We start from the raw sequence: 21,651 nt of genomic DNA, 5'->3' as shown, positions 1-21,651 counted from the left end.
CAGTCCCCAGAAGCAAAACCTTTCCCACACAAGCACACATAGTTTTATTGCTCAGTTTCAAGTGGCAAAATAAGAAGTCAGCGGACTTGAAAATTATCATTCACAGCTCACACACAAAACAGCTGCAATCTTCAAAACAAATATGTCCATTCTCACTTGAGTATATTATTCATATTTAAAACACTTCATATATTATACAAATTTTGTAACAGCATCAATATGTACTCATCATGTGGGGTCACATCCTTTCTTATCAATCTGCACGTCTGCAAACACATAGACACACACAAACACACACTGTGTGAATGCACATTCAGTTCCATGTGCTGAAGAGATCCTAATGACAGAAGGCGCTCACATGCACACACACGAATTCACTGGAGCGAGATATTCGTGCTTATTGATATAATCTAACACTGTTTCATAATGATGGAACCGGGCAAATCCATTCTCACTGTCTGCACGCTGACTACAGCCACAAACTCTCACACACACACACACACACACACACGTTGTTTTTTGTGGTTTATGGGGACTCTACATAGGTGTAATGGTTTTTATACTGAACAAACTGTGTGCTATTGCCCTACACCAACCCTACACCTAAACTTAGCCCTCACAGGAGACTTTGTGCATTTTTAGATTTTCAAAAAAACACAATTTAGTATGTTTTTTAAGCCTTTTGAATTACGGGGACATAGGCAGTGTCCTCATAAACCACCTTCATATTGTAATAACTCTGTCATACCCATGTCATTATACAAATTTGTATCCTCATAAACCACATAAACACACACACACACACTCTCACACACACACACACACACAAAGATACGCAAAAGTAAAGCATGCACTGTGCAAAACTTCACCAACAGCTTTATCTTGTACAGCTAAGGTCAGTGTAACATTTCCATGACGTGTTTTTTGATACTACACATTGTGTGTATCAAAAAAAATTCCACTGCTCTCTGAAAAAAAAAAAGCTTTTAGCATGCAACATTGCACCTCAACATGCAAAACGAACGCGTGGTGCATGAAAGGATGTGTTCACAAGCTTCACAAGCAAAGAAAAAAGGGAAAGGGCAACAAAAGAAAGGGAAAAATTAAGATAAAACAAACTAAAACAAAACAAAGGGACATGTTAAAGCAACCACAAAAAAAACAACAACACAGTAAATGAGAATTAAAAAAGTAATAAAAAAAATGGAAAAACAAACAAAAATCAAACAAAGACGTGTAATTACACACCACTACTACAAATAAAACAAACACATGGTGAACGGCAAAAAGACAAAACAAAGATATAAAGACAGAGGCAAAATAAAGGGACCTCAGGCAAAAACACGTCTCGGTTTGCAGATGTCTCACAAGTCACAAAAAGTCAACAGAGTCTGACACTGAAACAACACCATTAACAGTGATCTATGTGAGTGGCATCAACTGTCAGTCAAATCCATCCTGGTCCTGACCTATTTTTTTCCCCAACCAGGTATAGAGTGAAAGAGAAACACAAAGCAGCGAAGGTACGAAAAGAGAGAGTGAGTGAAGAGGAGATAAATAAAGGTCAAGGCAAGGATGGTACTTACAGGCTTAAGTTTCTGTTTCAAGCTCATGGTGGCATTCTCTGAGCCGTGCTGAGACAGACACACAGAGCACTGACACAGGGAAACACCGCCCTTTCACACTCACTCTCTTTTTCCTCATGCACGCAAACACACAAACACACACACACACACACACACACACACACACACATACTGATAAAGGTGTGGAACGGATGACGGCCATCCCATTTGTGTAATGATTAGACTGTGTAGACAGAATATGGATCTGATACAGGCACTGCAAAAGATGCACATCTCACACAAACTTCTCATGGTTCTCATCATTTTGTGTGCCTTTTATCATATTACATTATTTGAACTAGTGTAGTCTATGAAATCCCTTTATCCCTGCTTCAGACAACTACAAAATATATTTTTGCAATCTGCAAAACCTTGTAATGACTATTAACAATATGTTCTAGTGTAAAACAAGTAATAGTAAAATAATGTAAATCTACGGTGGCCGAGAGAGCTCAATGCACTGCGACTTCAGAAAACACATGCAAATACAAAAATCAACAGCAAATCAAGAAAACATCTTCATCAGTGTGACAGCAGGTGGTGCAAATGCTCACAACACAAACAAATAAAGAAACACACTGCAAATGCTCAAAAAAAGCAAATCATTTTTATTTGCAATGCCTTTCTTTGTTTGGTTGTGTTGTGAGCATTTGCAACGTGTGTGTTGTCAAACTGACGAAAGTTGTTTTCTTAATTTGCAGGCGTTTTTTTCTATTTGCAGTGCGTTTCTTTTTTGGTTGTGTTGTGAGCATTTGCAGCGTGTGCGTTGTAAAATTGAGGAAGTTGTTTTCTATATTTGCAGGTGTTTTTTCTATTTGCAGCACGTTAAGCTCTCTCGGCCACCGTAGAAATCTCCATTTCAGTGAAGAAAATGACGCACATGTATTGAACAGTGTCACTGCTGTCTATACTTCGTATGCTTGGCACTGATATTCTGGGATTCACAATGTCAATGGATTTGCACTCTGCAGCTGCACTGTGGCATGCATATGTCACATGCTCATTTATTCAAATGGTTCCGCATATTTACTGCAAGAACATGCAGAAACATAATTCTTAAGAGAACATGCATAACAACAATTTAAAATGAATTTATTTGTATTGAAAGCAGGAAAACTGGACCCTGATTTTTCCCATCCTTCATAATTAAAGTTTGGGGTCAGTAAGATTTTGTATTTATTTATTTATTTCAATAAATACTTTTCATTCACAAGAATGCATTAATTTGATCAAAGGTGATAGTAAGCATTCAGAACGTTACGATTTCTATTTCAAATAAATGCAGTTCTTCCAAACTTTCTATTCATAAAACAATCCTGAAATACAATTCTGAAGGATCATGTGACACTGAAGACTGGAGTAATGCATGCTGAAAATTATGTTTTGCCATTACAGGAATAATTATATTTGAAAATATATGAAAATAGAAAACAGATAAATTAAACTGTAACACTATTTTACAATATTAGTGCTGTACTGTATTTTTGATCAAATAAATGCAGCCGTGGTAAGCACACTTTCAAGACTTCTTTCAGAAACATTTAAAAAATCTTCACAACTCAAATCTTTTGAGTGGGAGTGTACATTTTTGGGGCTTTTACCCTTTGCAAATTGTACACAATAAGACAAGGAACATCCAACAACATAAGGCACATCCACTATAATCCCCCCCCCCCCCCATATTTAATGGACAGGACAATGAGGGGAACAGAACTGTTCATGACTTTTCAATAACCTTGCTAATATTTCTATATTGTTTTTAATTAATTTAGTTAATGCTCCTCTCATGCAGACCGGTCTACTAAAAACAATGCAGCTGGTCACATAACTAGGTATGTCATGTTATGTAGACAAATCAGTAGCGACAAAGATCAATGCAGATGATCATTTCCCTTCTTGCTCAGTGTCAAATCGAAGTCCAATTATCAAGTCAGGAATTGCCTTTTACAGTTGTACCACAGGATGTAATGCCAAACAACAGACTGCCCATATGCATAAAGCAAAAGCTTTACACTAATTACCTACATTGGCAGCTTCAAAATGACTAATTAATACTAAATAATGCATTAAAACAGGGGTGCCCAAATCTGGTCCTGGAGGGCCGGTGTCCTGCAGAGTTTAGCTCCAACTTGCCTCAACACACCTGCTGGGAAGTTTCTAGTATGCCTAGTAAGAGCTTGATTAGCTGCTTCAGGTGTGTTTAATTGGGTTGGAGCTAAACTCTGCAGGACACCGGCCCTCCAGGACAGAGTTTGGGCACCCCTGCATTAAAAGAAAGCTAAAACGCAAAATGGTTTGCGTGAGGGTAGGGGATAGAATCCAAATATACAAACTAAAGAAATGTTAAACAAACAAACGTACAAATTTTAGCAGAGAGAGAAAGAGTGAGCAAGAGTGAGACAGAAAGCGAGAACGAGAGAGTAAGCAGAGAGGGCCAGAGAAAGAGTGTGTGTTTGCGTGCAGATTTATCAAAGATGTGTGTGTGAGTAGAGAAACAGACAGTCAGTGTCTCTTTGGCCTCTGCTACCACTGCCCTCTACTTCCATTAGCCCTAGAAGCCAAGGTCACCAGCAGAGCAACCACACACACACACAAACACACAGTCATCCACACACGGGTCATGCTCACGCAAATTAAAATGCTCCTGATATTCTCAAAATACAGCTGGATCAAAAAATCTGAGGCCATACATGTCAGTCCAAAGAAGTTTTTGAGTCAAAAGAAGTTATTTTGAGAAATGTATGTTTTTGGTCTATATAATGGAACACACTGGAATTCAAAGTGTTTGGTTACCAACATTCTTTTAGAGTCAAAGTTTGGAACAACATGAGAGTGAATGAGAAATGACAGGATTTTGGGTAAACTCTCCCTTAACATAAGAGTTTGTGAAGATACTCAAATATATCAAGACTTGTTGAAAAATTTACTTAGTTTGTACTGACAGTTAGGAAGAAGGGGGAAACGTTCAGTTCACCTGTGGAAATGTGCCATACGCTGCATTAAAAGCTAATAACACACACACACACACACACACACAGACACACAGACTTTATGATAGGAATGTGCAAGCTGGCAGTAGATTTGTCAGCATGATTGATTTTTCCACTGGTAGGACAACACAGTCTCCCACGTGTGTCCATGGAGAGAGACGTCACCAATACAATCTCTTTCTCTCTGTCATTTTCAATGTCTTTCTTTGATTCTTCTTCTCTCTCTGCTATACTGCACTCCTCTTTTTTGTATTTTTGTACAACTTTTCTCTAAACTTTGACAAAAGATCATCTATCAGACTTTTATATGAACCATGGCAAATCTTTGCAGTCATTATGTGAAATACATAACGTGCAGTAACTTAAACGCACAAGCATGCAGTCCAGTATTCCCAGTACACTGCAATAATCACACAGAAATCACAGGGGTAGAAAAGTGTGTCACTATGAGTCCGTTCCCTACACAACAGCTAAATAAGCTCTGCCCACATCAGCACAGGACTCAGTGGTCTCTGTATATAGGTCACTTAACTGACCTGTGTGGAGATGTTACAAAATACTAAATCATGTAGATGATGTCACCAACCTTTTCATTGCCTGACGAGGACTGGTGAAAGCTTTTGTTATGTCAATGTCAACTTGTGCAGGTCTTTTTGTTAAGTGTGTGTCTACATTTAAAAAGGTGTAATCATAAATAGATTGCATCTTTTTAAATGTAGATTTTCATGGAAGATTAACTGAAATGACAGTTAATATATTACATATGATGAAAAGTATACAGTTTATCTGTCTATCCTCAACACCTATAAAAGCATCAAATGTCAAGACTTTTTAAATTTGATTAGAGATTAGTTCATTGGCACACTGTGCATACAATTTTGCTGACAGCTTTAAATTGTACCTTACTGAAGTTTCTACAATCTACAATTATTTGGTTTTTTTTTTTTTTTTTTTTTATCTCAAGCTGTATATTGACAACATCATAAATAAATAGGGCTAGATGACAAAATCTCTAGGCCTTACTAAGTGAGCAAAAAGCTAAGGAACAATATCCTGAATCTGGTATTTACACTTGCATGAAATCCGTGGATGAGCTGTCAAGTACTTTTTATATTACCTGCGTGACTTGGGTGACCTTTTCCGAGACGTTCTGTGTGCGGTCTTTAATCTTGCTGGGTGCTATGATCTCGATCTCTGTGGGGGAAGGTGGCCTGAGACGATCTGAGCCGAAGGATATCGTCACCTGAGGGATGCGGCCAATAGCACGGTGCCGCATCAAATCAGAGTCTGAGGTGGAGTTCAAGTTACTGGGCTTCAGATCTGAAAAATAAAAATCACACCTATTAAATCAGCCATCAAAACATATCATTACGGTGTTTGATTAAAACAATGTCATGCCATGTGACTTGCACTACCATCCTGCATGTGTCTGCCAATTACAGTGCCAGTAATGTCACTGTTTGTGTATGCAATAATGAAAAAGTGTTAATTTAGATCTATGAGTCATGCGGACACCTGTATAATGGCAGAACACACTATTTAGAGCTCAAGCACACACACATGCATAGTGGCAGGCACATCAGGGGTGGCTGTGGGTAATCACAGTCACACAAAAGCATTGATTAGGACTACAGCTACAGAAATAGGCCTGTCAGGCCGCCAAATGTGACCATTTCACCGGGAAACCAACAAGCCTCATTCTGGACACCCAGAGACTTAAATGTTGCAATTTAACATGTCCGAATGGAGCGCTTTGTAATGCTCATTATGCTTTGTGCTGCTTTTTGGAGTTGTTCCACAAACTCCATTAGTAAAGGATACTGGCTCATTTATATTAAATGCTTCTGCTATTTTAGACTAATTGGTTTTGATCAGACTTATTATGTAGTCAAGGATAAATTCAAATATAACACTTAATTTCCATTGAAAGCACATCCTGCACTCGGTCATGGTACTCCTGTTCAATGCTAATGGAAGAGTTTAATCACAGCAGAGACCAGAGAGCTGATCAAACGGACCTTGTGCAATATTAAGCTGACGAGTATCTATTCCGCTTCATCCCAGCTGGGGGCCCCTGCTCATATTTCATATATCTAAATGCTCAGACATATGATTTACAAAGGCAGCCTCACCAAAAAAGAACAAGAAAGAACCAAGATTCACTAACACTTCCCTTGTTATAAACACTATCTTCTGCTAATGACACGGCAATCCAAGGATACAGACAATAATGTGTATGTGTTTCTCCACTGTAGAAGGCTGTTATAGGAAAGCAGCTCTCAAGTTGGTTAATATACTAACACAGTATCTAGGGAAGACCAAATATTTTACACCATGTTGGAAAGTCAAACTATGGAAGCTGGTATCCATCAAAATTATGGCTTTAGTTTTACTTTTAAGCTTATATCTATAAATAATTGTTCGTTTATATCTCACAATATGACTTTATATATCTTACATCTTTATATCTTTATTATTATTACAATTTAAATCATGTTTTCTATTAATACATTTTAAAATGTAAAAAGATGAAAAAGCTGAATTTCCAGCATCGTTGCTCCAGTCATCAGTGTCATACAGTCCTTCAGAAATTATTCTAATATGCTGATTTGTTAGTTAAGACACATTGTTTAAAACAGTTGTGCTGATACACTTTTTAAATATTCTTCAATAAACAATTAAATAGTAATTATTAATTTCAATCAATAACGCATACCTGCTTGAAAAAAAATATTTTTCTATTCTTTAAAATAGAAAAATGTGGCTTAATGTCATAAAATAATGTCAAATAACTAATTTTCTGTGAATTATGGCTTTGTTTGGAGTCAATGTTTATTAAAAGTATTGTCTGAGAGAAACTGTGTTTTCCTTAGTCATTTTTAGTACATTAACCCATGTTTTATATCCCCATTACAAAACATCTGATGATCTAGAACAAATGTGAGTGAGTTTTAGAAATACAAGAGTATATTTAATTACTATTTCTTTGTAAACACAGAATACAAAAAATCCGTTGAATAAAAAAATCTAAATTAAATTCGAAATCCGTAGTGAAAAATAAATATACTAAAATGAATTTGAAATACATTTATTTGATGCCAAGTATACTACAAATAAATTTACAATTTACTTAGTATGAAATAAATGTATTTTAAATATATTAAATTTTTTCAATCAACCAGCAAACCTTACAAAGACAGGATGTTACACTGACACTAGATTTAAACTTGCCTTGAGGTCTTTTTTACCCTAGTACTGTCTGATAATGTGTAAATAATAAAGTTTTGCACACAGTCAATGTTTGTGACAAACACCCATACCGCTCCACTGGTCCCTCATGCCATCGATGTCGTGAAGCGAGGAGGCCCGGCGCAGGCTGCGGACGCTCTCTCTGGAGTGGCTGTGTCTGAGAGGGGGCCCGCTGGGCTCTAGCCGGTCTGAAGGCCGTGTGAGTGGGGATGAGAAGCTGCATGTGGAGGGGGTCTGCTGAATCAGGGCCTGGGTCTCTGATTTCAAGTAGCTGTCTGGAGACATCTGGAGGTCTTTCAAAGCCACCTCCTCATGAGAGGGCTGCAGGACACAGAGGGGAGCTGTAGATCATGTGTCTGTGGCAATATTAACTCGGATGTGTGTCACATATCCACACATGTACCTGTAGGTAGTCCACCACCACTCCCTCAAAGTGGTCCTTAGGGAGGGACGGCTGCCGCTTGACACGAAGAGAGGGCATTCGCAGCCTCATCTTGCGTTTCTGACCTGATACACAAACATAAGGTTAAACAATCCAAGAGGAATATGTTTTTGCTCAAAGCTCAGGAGACATAACTGATGAGTTCTTGTCTTTCTGGTCTTAAAGTCCTTTTAGTCATACCTGACAAATCTGAGCTCAGTGCTAGATACTGATGAGATCTTTTTAAAACTTTATGGAAGACACATTTGAGACTACTAGGGTCTTTTCTCTGGAAGAAAATCTCTGAAGCAGGAGAAGACATTTTCTCTTCATTTAAATACATTGCTGTATAGGAGATCTTTCATCATTTTTCTTTCCTACAGAATATACCAACCTAAGATGCTCCCTGTAATGAATGGTGTTGCATTTGATAAAAGCCTTTGATAAATATCAGATTTATTGAATAAATACTACTACTATTACTACTACTACTAATAAATAAAAAATAGTAATTTATATTTACTATATTTATTTATTTATATACATTCAATTTTATTTTTAGAATTGTATTATTATTAAAAATATATAAAATATGCAATTTATTAATAAAAATATTTTAAAAGTATTGCTAACAATTTAATAATAATAATAAACATTTATATATTTAAAAACAAAAAGCTTATATATTATATGCATTACTAGTAATACATGTAAAAATACATTATATAACTTGAAATATTTATGAAATATAACAAAATATTTCATTAATAACAATAACAACAACAATAATAATAATTATTATTATTATTAACCTATTAATATTTGCATATGCAATAATTAATTCTAAAAATTTAATTGTCCATTTATAATTCATTATAATGATAATCATTTATATATGTAAAAACGTAAAAACAACTTCATATATTAATAAACTTGTATATTTGAAGAGTTCAGATGCAAAAGCCTCTAAGTGCCATCTGAAATTTTCTTCTAAAATGAGCATTTTTATAAGGCTCCTATATTTATGTTCAGTTATTTCACTTTAAGTGCATAGAAAAGGACCTATACATTGCAATTCGATTAAAATTACTGAACGTAAACATATGAGTCTGATAAAAATGCTAATTTAGATGAAAATTTCAGATGGCACTTAGAGGCTTTTGCATCTGAACTCTTCATTTACATTATTATTATTATTAAATGTATAGTTATTTTTGTCAGCAAAATATGTCATAGTTTCTAATGTACAAGCCAAAGCAACACTGGAGGCCAGGCATATATAAATACACACACACACACACTTAACTTCACACATACATAAACATTCTGCAACCAAAATTTGACACCACCTTTATCAAATGCTGCCTCTGGCTACACCTACACACGGACCGTCACACCAAGCACAGCAGTCAATGTGTTTACCTTATAAGGCTGTTACAGAAAGGGCCAGAATCACTCCCACAAACAAGAGAAAGGGGGGACACGAACCTGCCCGTAGCCAGCTGTGTGTCATTCGCTGTTTGAAGCCACCTTTTTTCATGGACGGGTCTAAAAGCTCCTGGAAGTTTAGGATGAACATGATTACGACTCCTTCCTCGTTCTTTACTGGAACAACATCAACCAAACATGGCCTACATGTCCCTGAAAGGCAGAGAGACACAGACACACAGGAGAGAAAGAGAATGAACCAAGTGACCGAGACGTCAGCACGCAGAGATGTTTGAGTACAAAATACAGCACAAGTATAGTTTAGTTTTCACAAAGAGCTGTTATAAATACCAATGTGAGGGCTGTGAGTAGTCCAAACACACACTTACACAAACACACAATAAGACTCCCACACACAGGTGAGACCTTGGATTGCTGTAACACATTCTTTCAGGGTAACTTTGATATAAAGTTTGCATATTTATCTATATATTTAAAAATAAACTAAAACTATTTCAAGTTTAAAGAGCGCTGTCACTATCACTACTCAAAATATAAGAAAAAGAATGAAAAGTAAAAGAAAATCATAATGCCATTCCCCATTTCCACCCTTGTTTCATTTCAAACACTGTAAACACGAATTCAAAATCGCAAGCACACAGGAAGCCTTTTAATTCAAAACAGCAAATAAAATGAAAAACCTTTATCTATCTGTCCATCCATTCTGCAAACTTCTTATTATCTATAGTGTTACTTTGTAAATGTAATAGTTACAAATTACTAGTTACCCAACTTAAAATGTAAAAAGTAGTGTAACTTATCAATTACTTTATTAAAGTAATGTAACTGATTACTTTTTGATTACTTTTCTAAACTCCTAATGTTTTCAACTGTTAATCACTTTCAAATGTAGTACTCAACACTGATTACTGTCAGACTTTCGAAATCTTTCATCACTTGAATTAAGATTATAATATTTTCACTTTAAAGGAGACATTGGATGCCAAATATCTTCATTTGCATATAAATGTGTATTGGCAGTGTGTGGACACAACCACTCTACAACGATAAAAATTAAAAAAATGATAAAAAGCCCATTTTTTAATCCCCCAAAAACCTAAACAGTCTCAATTATCAAGCCATTTTGATTTTGGAGTGAATAACCATGACAGGAAACACTGGAATCTAACAATGCCTTAGAAAAAAAAACTGTTAATCTTAAAAAAAATAAAGCATATACATAAACCCATATAGGAAATATAAGAGTTATCGGATAAGCATGTTACAGTATAAGCTTCTGAAACATTGGTGTTTCATATTTTAGAGCAGTCACTGCAATTTATGAAAGAAATCAATTAAATCTGTATGTGGGAGTGTGTGTGGAAACAAATCAGATGTAACCCCCTTTGTAATCTTTAACATTTTCCTAAGTAACTGTACACATTTTTTCTTAGTAACCGTAACTAATTACAATTACTTGTATTTTGTTATTAAATTACATAATTCCGTTACATATAACTAGTTACTCCTCAACACTGGTTACACACACACACACACACACACCTCACTCTAGATAATGACAAATGTATTTTGTGTATGTTTGTTGACCCACTAGAAGAATTTTGGACAACCTTCCCGGTCTATGAAATTATTACTTTTATTAAGTAAAGATGCATTAAATTTATCAAAAGTAAGTAAAGACATTTATAATGTTACCAAAAATATCACATAAATGCTGTTCTTTCAATTTTCTACTCATCATAAAATCAAAAAAAATAAAAAATTTAACTGTTTCCACAAACATATTAAGCTGCACAACTGTTTTCAACATTGATAATAATACAAATAAATGTTTCTTGAGCAATAAATCAGCATATTAGAAAAAAACTGGCCCCTTTTAGACTTGCACTCTGTTCATTTACTAACTGCTTGGTTTCAAAAAGAAAAAAAAATGAACACTAGCTTCTCTAATCCTTTTGTATTTCTAGATCTATTTTTTTTCTTTTTATTTATTATACAATTTAAAAAAATCCTTGCTACGTGTACTGCTTTAGCTAACTGAGACTTGCATATCATTGCTCTTTTGTTTATTTTGATTGCTTCTATTGTCCTCATTTGTAAGTCGCTTTGGATAAAAGCGTCTGCTAAATGACTAAATGTAAATGTATTAGAATTATATCTGAAGGATCATGTGACTAATCAGCTTTATCATCACAGAAATAAAATACACTTTGAAATATATTACAATAGAAAACAGGTATTTTAAATAATATTTCACAATATTACTATTTTACTGTGTTTTTGATCAAATAAATGCAGCCTTGGTGAGCATGAGAGGCTTATTTCAAAAATCTTACCCAGCCCAAACTGTTTAAACAGTGGAGTAGATGAAAAGCTTGTGTGGATGTTTTATCTCAAATTAAAGTCAAATCTGCTAATTCAGATGACAGCAGTTCTGTCTTTTAACATCCACACCCGGTTCATGTATGAGTGATTTCACCCCTAAGGATCATTTCTAATTGGTTAAACTCCCTACTTTCCAAACCTCTCAGACAAATACACAGATGCACCGAGAACATGTAGAGGTCACTTATATTTTGGCTATGAGGCTTTGCTGATAAACTCTCTTTATGACACACTGCTCGAGAGAAATCAAAACATCATGTGTTGTACTTTTAACCCAGACACGACAATGAACAGAAAGGCAATAAAGGTGACGGACGATGAAACCAAAGTAATGAAAACGGAGAGCAGCGAAGAAGAATTGCAGGAAAGAGAAGGGAGGACAGAAAAACCGGAGAAAGAACAGCATGATTAAAGTTAGCCAGACCCCCCTCAGCTCTTGAATAAAGCAGGCCATCAACCACTCTAAATATAGCCCTCCTGCCCTCTCTCTCACACACACACACACACACACACACACACACACACAAAGGTGCTGTTCAGTCTCCAGCTCAACTGTGACACAGTTTGATATGCTGATTCCACTAAAACTATGTGATGGATAAAAGGAACAGCGGGACAGCAGCACGTGTGAGCATGTGCATGTCAGCCTATGAGTGCATCTGAGCATCTGAGTGCATTCGGTTAGTGATAGGGGTGTGAGTCTCTGGAGTCCTGTTGTCATGGTAATGTTATCAGCGCACCGCTTCCTGGGCCGAGGAACACCTGTCTACTTTCTAGCTGAGCTATACATGCACAAACACTGGCTTAACGACGTGCAGCCAGCGACATTCATCTGTTCCTGTCTGAGGAGACTAAAGACATGAGGGATGGGCGGCTCTGCTAGACAGACAGGCCCTCAGCTAGTCTCTGTATTAAAGGGATAGTTCACCCAAAAATTTTAATTATGTTATTAATTACTCACCCTTATGTCGTTCCAAACCCGTAAGACCTTTGTTCATCTTCTTAACACAAATTAAGATATTTTTGATGAAATCCGAGAGCTTTCTGACCCTGCATAGACAGCAACACAACTATCATGTTGAAAGCCCAAAAAGGTAGTAAAGACATTGTTAAAATAGTCCATGTGACATCAGTGAAAAATCTGTCAAATCATGTAATGTGAATGTCTAAAGTCTCTTGCTCAAGACTAAAAAACGAGTTGAAAGCGAGCCGCGGAAAAGACACTGTTTCTGAAGTGCGTTCCGCGAGCACGATTCGAGACGGAGTGAACACAGACAAATGCGTTTCATTCATTCATAATCACTCGTAACCGCGCACATCCATCCCCATACATGTTTTAAGATCAGTCAGTGCAAGTTTATTTCAGTTGAAACAGCTCAGATTTACATTTTAGTCTAGGACTAGGCTTAAGCCTGGTCTCTGAAACTGGGGGTCAGAGTAATAATGTTTTGAATGTGTAGGTTTCATAAATTTAGACCGTTTTGAGCAGTCATGTTCAAAGGAATTTAATGAAATCCATTGAAGTCAATACTGGTAATATTCAAATACAAGTTCTAAAATATTGCTCATTTATCTATCACACTGTTTTTTGCTGTAGTTCTTGTACAAGATTTAAATTTGAAAGAATTTCACAATTTTTAAATTAATAAAAAGTGGTTAAATGTTGTAATAACATAGTAAAACCTGTTAACAAATATTTGCACATTCTCTTAATCGAGACGTTACTCATTAATAAATAAATTCAAGTCAAAATTATTTTGTAAATCCCATTTTTTCATCTTTGACCTAGAGCAATGCAGGTGCTCAAACATGCAGCTGCTCAAAACTTCCATATTTTTAGAAAACATTTCATGAACATTTTAAACCTCGTACATGTGCAAATCTGCAAAAAATATAAAGAAAATAAATAAAAAATAGGACTTTCTATTTGCTTTTAAACTGTAAATGCTTTTTCCAATCCTGAAAATGAGCTGAATGAAATGAAAAGATAAATTCTTCAAACAGTGGTACAAGAGGATGTGGTGCTGGTCCTTCAAGAGTCACTCTCAACTTATCTGTCTACAAAGCCAATAAAAAATTTGCCTTCATGTATTTCACAACACTTCAGCATGTTAATCTTATGAAGTGAGGGTCATTGTTTAGGATTTTTTACCCAAGCAAAGTCTCTGAGAATCTGACACTTTGTAATTCTGGAGACTCCAGGAAGGTTGCAGTTCTGGAAAATAGTGGCGCTGGAGACTAAATGGTTCCTGATGGTTCACACCTAATTCTTCACATTAATTCTTCTCCACCTGTTTTTGTCTATCTCAGCAGGAGCAGGCTTAAGAAACTATAGGCTGCGCATCAACACACGCTAAGTTTTTTTTGCACTACCCTATCTCCACCCCAATCATTAGTGCTGTTTCGTTCTGTCTGACAGCACATATAGCACAATTTTTGAAATAGCGCCATAAACAACATTTATTTCAAATTTAATTCAAGCACTTTCAAGGACCTATGTTTGTTTTGAAGTACTTTCCAGGCCTTGAATCCATATGTCTGAAATTCAAGTACTTTCAAGTATTTTCAAGAAGCGTGGGAACGCTGAATGAAACAGAGTGTCTGAAACTGAAGATATCATCACAGGATGATGTGTAGATATGCTCACTGAGTGTTGTTTACAGTGAAACTATTGAAAAGTCCTCAATAAAAACCGGTTTCTAAGCTCTTGATAGGCAAGTCATATTGGAAACATCTTTGGGAAGCTTTTTCTATGTACACTACTGTTAAAAGTTTAGAGTTTGTATGATTTAAAAGAAACTGTTTTCTATTTATTTCATATATTTTATGCTATTTATTTCAGTAAAGCAAAACACAATTTTTAACAGTCATTACTCTTCTTGAACGTCACATGATCCTTCAGAAATCATTTGAATGAATATGCTGATTTGGTGCTCAAGAAACATTACTTATTATTTTCAATGTTGAAAATAGTTCTGCTGCTTAATATTTTTGTGGAAACATTTTTTTTAGGATTATTTGATGAACATAAAGTTTAGAATAACATTTATAAAAGTAAAGAACATAATTTTTTTTTAAATAACAAATGTCTTTAGAAATGTCTTTACTGTCACTTTTAATCAATTTAATGCATCTTGCTGTTCAGACAGTGTCATCAGTGTCTGGTGTATCTGTATCGGTTGCTATAGTAATGGAAAGAGATGGTGAAAAACTGAAGATTTTGTATCTGCTCATGTCTATTAAAACATCAGGCACATGTGAGTGAGTGAAAAGTGAGTGAAAATCTCACTAAGCCCGGTATACCTTCCTTAGAATAGTATAGGATTTCCACCTTGCGCTCCTCTGACCCGAGCAGGGCCTGTGCCAGCTGTGCCAGGGCGCTCTTCATAGTACCCGGCCCCACCAGGAACTGACACATGCAGGACTGCTGCATGATCTCTGCCCGTGAGAAACCAAACATCTGGCAGAAGCCCTCATTGCAGTAGATGATCCCACAGTTCTTCATCTGGGCGTTGGCAATCAGGAATTTACGATCTGGTCGGGTAAGGAACAAAGAGATAAAAAAATTTAATTAAAAATTAATACTTCCATCATTACTGGAAAAATAAACATAATTTAAATTATTACTTCACCTCCAGAATGTAAATTTCCTTACAATTTCCTCACCCCCATGTCATCCATGATGTTCATGTCTTACATTTTTAAATCGTAAAGAAATTAAGGTTTTTAAAGGAAAATATTTCCAGGATTTTTCTCCATATAATGGACTTCAATGGCGGCCAACAGGCTGAAGGTCCAAATTGCCATTTCAATGCAGGTTCAAAGTAGGGGTCGACCGATATGTGTTTTTCAGGGCCGATGCCGATACCGATTATTACAGACAAAGTAGACCGATAACCAATATATATGTCTGGTGTAAAAATGAAAATGAATGTCAAAATTAAGAATAACAAGGGCTCTGACAAAAATGGCCTTCCCTAGTGTTGGTTGCACTTCTTACTCTTGTCTTCCTCCATGCATGCATCTACAATAAGGGTAATATATAAAGAGAGAGTTAAAAGTGGGGCCACTGTATGCTTCATGATTAAGCCTATGCATACTAAATACTACAGCTAAACAGCTTGGGGAAATGTAAGTATTTGGCTTCAATAATTTACATGTTAGAAATGTATGTGTAATAGCATAACCTCTCATAATTCTTCATTAATTATTTTCGGTTGACTAAATCATAACCTACAAGAGGGGACTATTCAATTCATCATCTAATGCACAGTTGATTAATTTAAAAAGCGCAATGTATATAATAAGTGTAAATAATTTAATTGTCTTCATAGCTCCATTGTAGAAGTTGCGAAGAAGACCGCAACTATTTTAATGAAACTATAACACTAATAGCCTGTTATAGGCTCACTTGGTTCAATAGCCTATTGAAATGTCCCAATTTCCGTCATCATAATCTTGGCCTATGTGAGACAGTATCTTAATCTTGGCCTATGTGAGACAGTATCTTAATCTTGGCCTATGTGAGACAGTATCTTAATCTTGGCCTATGTGACAGTAATTTCCATTAGTTTTCATTTACAGTGCAGTGCAAATGAAGGCATAAAACATTAATTTAATTTATCTTTTAATCAAATGAGAGTTAAACTCAAATTTGGCAAACAAATGGGTTTACTATTAAAATTAAATCATGGAAGAAATAGCGTATTGTGGGATTGTTCTTTTAAACAAAAGTTGTAATAATTGTAGTAGCATTAGTAAATAAACCGAACTTTTATTTTGACGGGTTGCCATGAGGACCTCTTAAGTTTCTGTAGCCTATTTATGATATGACGATCGTTTTACTCAAACGAAACAGTCAAATGCTCATGAAGTAACTCTCAGAGCAGTTCTGGGGATGATGTTCATATATTTATGTCCTCATTTAGTGACATGGCAGATGCGGAAAACACCGCGAGCGTCGCGCACTTCAGTGTGTGTGTGTGTGTGTGTCAAAACCGCGCGTCTGTGCCTTTCACATATACAGAGACACGCCGAACATACAGAATTCATATTTAAATAGTCTTTTTGCAGCTTAATGTTTACAGATAGTCCATATTGTGAGTCGATTTAAGTGTACTGACCTACTTTTGATTAATTCATCCAAACTTTAGCCCCTTTCACACAGTAATACCAGTAAATTGCCGTAAAATTACCGGAACGACTTTCCCGGTAAATTAAAAAATGCGCTGTTCACACAGGCAACGACATTCCGTCACACATCCATTCCAAAATACTGGTCAATTCCGTGACATCATTAACCTCCAATGGCTGCGCTTGTATTTGTAAATATGGAGGGTAGGCAGTCAGTCTTTTTGTTGATGGTTTCATTTTTGTTTCAAACGTTTGCATTCATGCAGCTGCTTTTGTCCCAGAGACATCGTAATAGATGACTACAAACCAGTGTTTAATTTGAACATTTCGAGGTCCCGGAACAAAGCGGGGTGATGGATACGGCATGTGATTAGAGGAGAGAGAGGTAACGCAGCATTCAGCCGATCACATTGGTGGCCAGCTTAAGTGATTAACAGCGTGCATCAGTTGCTTTTATTAAATTTTGAAAACCGCCATTTCCAGGCCTGGGGGAAACTGAAAAATAATGAAATTTTATTTCTAACTTTAGTTATGATTAATCATGTCCAGAATTTTCGTGAGGGATTGTGTGTATATTACATAGTTTTACTCATCCCTGCACATTTCAAATTTATAATGAGGGAAATTCCTGCAAACATTTATTCAAGATAGCAAGTGGGTTATACGAGTAAATAAATTTACAAAGCGAACATGCAAAGAAAGTAAAAGAATGTCGTTTCAGTAGATAAGACCCTTATTCCTGGGCTAAGATCATGTAGAGCCATTTGAAGCTGCATTGAAACTGCTATTTAGACCTTAAACCCATTGGCCTCCATTAAAGTCCATTATATGAAGATAAACCCTGGAATCTTTTCCACAAAAACCTTAATTTCTTTTCAACTGAAGATATATATATATATATATATATATATATATATAAACCATCGTTTTAGCCAACAAATCATATTATTGTTATTATTATTATGTTTGGTATTGTTATTGTTGTTGTTGTTGTTGTTATTTATTATTAATAATAAATATATAACTACTAGTTGTCTTCCCTGTCGACTAGCCCTGTTCTCCTCAATATAGGCATAGTTAGGTTCAACCTAAAAGTGTGAGATCACTGATGAAAACTCTTCTAAACGATTTTTATTAAAATCTTTAGTGACTTTCAGAAAGTTTTAAGTAACGTTTCTCATTTAGAAAAAAGACAAAAAGAAAAAAAACTCTTGAACACATATACATACTTGGCTATTCTGTTTTATGTCTTTCTTTTCTTTCCTTCTCCTTCCTTTGCCTGTACGGTACTACTACTCATTTTCTGTATTTATAACGACTGCTTTGATATAAACAGGAAATCTGCTGGCAGCTGTGCTATTTTTGCAGCAAGAGCTTCACACATCAGCTTCAACAGGTGGAGAGCAACACAGCTTGCTCTTAAGAAGGTTAGAGGTTCTGCTTTGAACTGAAGAGAAAGCTGATTAAAATTTCTATGTATTAAAGGATGCAAGCCTTCAAGCACACAAACTGCCTGCTTTTATCTCTGAATCTCAGTAATGTTTCTTCATCTCTGAGTGATAATTGTGTTTGGTGACAGGAACTTTAATGCCCCCAGCATCAAACTCATTATCGCCTTTTTACTTCAGGAACAGAACACAATGCACTAAGATGGTTGCCTAGCAGCCACAAAATGACACTTAGCCTTAACTGATAGTGAGGGAAGGGAGGAGCAGCAGGCTCTCGTTCACATATGCACTGGCACATATATGCAGCAATAGCACTGAGAACTAATATATGCAGAAGTGGGAGAAGATACTATGACAAATTATTATATTTGCAGGCTAAAGTTTTGAAACTAAAGACTACAAAACTAGTTTAAATAAAGTCCTCTTTTACATATTTTTTTTTACATGATTTATGAATAGTGTACACAGGAACAAAGCCAAAGCAATGGTCATGATTAAAAGGTATATTGTGATGACAACTAGGCCTATAGTTTGTTAAATCTTTTAGATAAATCTTTATAACATGTAAACGTAACGTTAATTTTCAGGGCTAAATCTGTTCGCTTCACGCAATGCAAATTATAGAACTGCAATTTGACACCATTAGCACCACCAATTATGAAATAGCATCTATGTGAGACTTTTTAAATAAAACACTAAAGATTCCTCTCACAAATTTGTGATAAATAAATCTATAATAAAATTGCACATAAAAACTTTGCTTTATGGACAGACCACGCTCCCAATGAAAAGCGCTTGTGCAGCTTACTGTTGTTGTTGTTAGCTCCTTACAGCTACTAGTTGTATAATTAATGAGACATTTAAAACCCCTACTAAAACCTATATTTACAGTTGTTTGAAAGAAACTTTTACTAAGATAACATAACCTTTGTTATTTGGAAGAACCCCTGAGGGCCTTATAGAGCAGATATAAACCAGGCTCTGGGTTTATTATGGAGTAAGACTAGATTTAGGGTAGGCCTAGTTATGGCAAGGATAGGCTACAGATTAAGTTTAGTAAAGATTAGAATTTGGGAAGGAAGGGCTCTTGTGCATAAAACTTGGAATCATTCTGATAAAATACATCTTCCTATAGACTTTCAAATAGAGAGTGCAAAGATTTATGCATACAGGACAAATGTGGTGAAATAGTATACACTGGAAATAAAAGCTGATATTGCTGATCTTAAAGTTATGTAATTATGTGTGATGCACTTTAAAATCAGAAAACATGATTGAATGAACAAAGCAGGTGCACGAGATACATAAAAACAAGCATGCATGCTCGCCCACAAACAGAAGGACAGATGCTTGTTAGCAATTTTCCCTACAAGTGATAGATTAGTTGTTCTATTGCATTTGCATAAGGTAGATAAAACCAGCCGAGTCCGTTAAGTTGTTCTCAACTGATGATCAACTGCCATGCAAATCAAATCTGACTGATAGGATCCTACACATGACTGACCTTCAGTCCACACTTCAATAAACAATGACCCCAATAAACAATGCTATATCACATGTTTTAATCTACAATAGCATGTTTCTGCCTATAAATGATCTTCCAACCCAAAGAAAGAAAATAAAAAGTTTTGAAACTCACTTTGCCCGTCGAATTTCCTGATGATGGTGTCCAGATAGGTGTTCTGGAGAGCGACGTGTCCCCGGCGTACAGGCATCTTCACGCGTGGACAGATTCAAGAGCCCTCTGATTATGGTTTAGTCTCTTACTCAAGGACGAGCGAGCAAGACAAAAGAACACAATCTAGAAGTCGAACGCATTGTAAAGGAAACAGGTGGTTATATTCCAGGAATTAAACAAAAATGACACGAGAATGCCTGTGGGGTCCTCGAGAAAGTGAAAAGTCGCCGAGTTGAAATGCAAATTCAAAGAAAGCGCGTTTGAATGGAAGCAAATTTCCTGCAGTTGTGAGACTCGAAACTCTCGCGCAGTCAGATTAAATGGTAACGCACTGACGTGCTCCCTGAAATCAGACGGAACATGTTCTGAAACAAAAATAGAAGAACAACCAAAGACAGCAAAGACAAAGACGTCCGACACCTCAGAGGCAGCGTGCGGCTCGGCTGATGAAGCTCATTGTGGGATAATGGTACGTTGCGTTCACAGGGGAGGCAGTGGACACAGCTGTCACTTTTGACAGAAGGCAGATGCTCTCTCTATCTCTCTCTCTCTCTCTCTCTCTCTCTGTCTGTCTATCAGAGTGCGTTTATCGCTCTGAAAGGTATGGCCTAGTGGGATACAGTCCACAAACGAGCACAACATTTCCACTAAACACAGCAGTAGAGTAGGCAACCTTTAACTGCCGTTGTAGGATTTATATTTAAGGTATTTAGAAATGTACAACAGTGCTTAACTGTGTGTGTGTGTGTGTGTGTGTGTGTGTGTGTGTGTGTGTAGCCTACAGATGCAAAAGCCTCTAAGTGCGCCTGAAATTTTCTTCTAAAATAAGCATTTTTATCAGACTCCAATGTAGGTTCATACACAGCAAAAATATGTTGGGAGATTTGTCACCATGGGTGTTAAAATTATCACTTTCCGGGTGAACATACAGGTCCATCTTTGCTAGTGTTAAAACAACACTGATGAAAGTGTTTATTATTCAAACACTGCATTAGTGTATCATTTAACACTCAAGGTGTTGAAAAATTATCACTCTTAAGTATACACATTTAACACTTTATGGTGATTAATCGCACAACCCCAGTGTATTTGTTTTATGTTGATTTAATGTAAATACTTATTTTAAAATGGTAATGCAGATGAAATTTAAAAAATAATCCTGTAGATATTTTTCCAAAAACCAGGTGACTATGAATTTATTTGAACATAAACTTTTAATATATTTTAATATATCAAACATACAATTGAATAAAACAGCTCTGTTAATGCAATA

At 36.0% G+C, this 21,651-nt stretch overlaps 1 protein-coding gene across 1 annotated transcript in view; it reads right to left on the bottom strand.

Moving 5' to 3' along the window:
• LOC306853172 (voltage-gated inwardly rectifying potassium channel KCNH6-like) overlaps window positions 1-20,916 on the bottom strand; it is a 37,324-nt gene extending 16,408 nt beyond the window's left edge. The window contains exons 1-6 of the mRNA XM_079390380.1: window positions 20,340-20,916; window positions 15,423-15,653; window positions 9,774-9,926; window positions 8,268-8,371; window positions 7,936-8,185; window positions 5,733-5,935 (exon numbers count right to left, since the gene is read on the bottom strand). Coding sequence (XP_079246506.1) covers window positions 5,733-5,935; window positions 7,936-8,185; window positions 8,268-8,371; window positions 9,774-9,926; window positions 15,423-15,653; window positions 20,340-20,415 — 1,017 coding nt within the window. The 5' untranslated portion in view covers window positions 20,416-20,916. The remainder of the gene's footprint in view (window positions 1-5,732; window positions 5,936-7,935; window positions 8,186-8,267; window positions 8,372-9,773; window positions 9,927-15,422; window positions 15,654-20,339) is intronic.
• Window positions 20,917-21,651: the final 735 nt, after the last annotated feature.

This window comes from Barbus barbus, assembly GCF_936440315.1.
Source record: "Barbus barbus genome assembly, chromosome: 3".
In the NCBI taxonomy this organism is placed as follows: Eukaryota; Metazoa; Chordata; class Actinopteri; order Cypriniformes; family Cyprinidae; genus Barbus; species Barbus barbus.
This window is presented reverse-complemented; position numbering and strand designations above follow the sequence as displayed.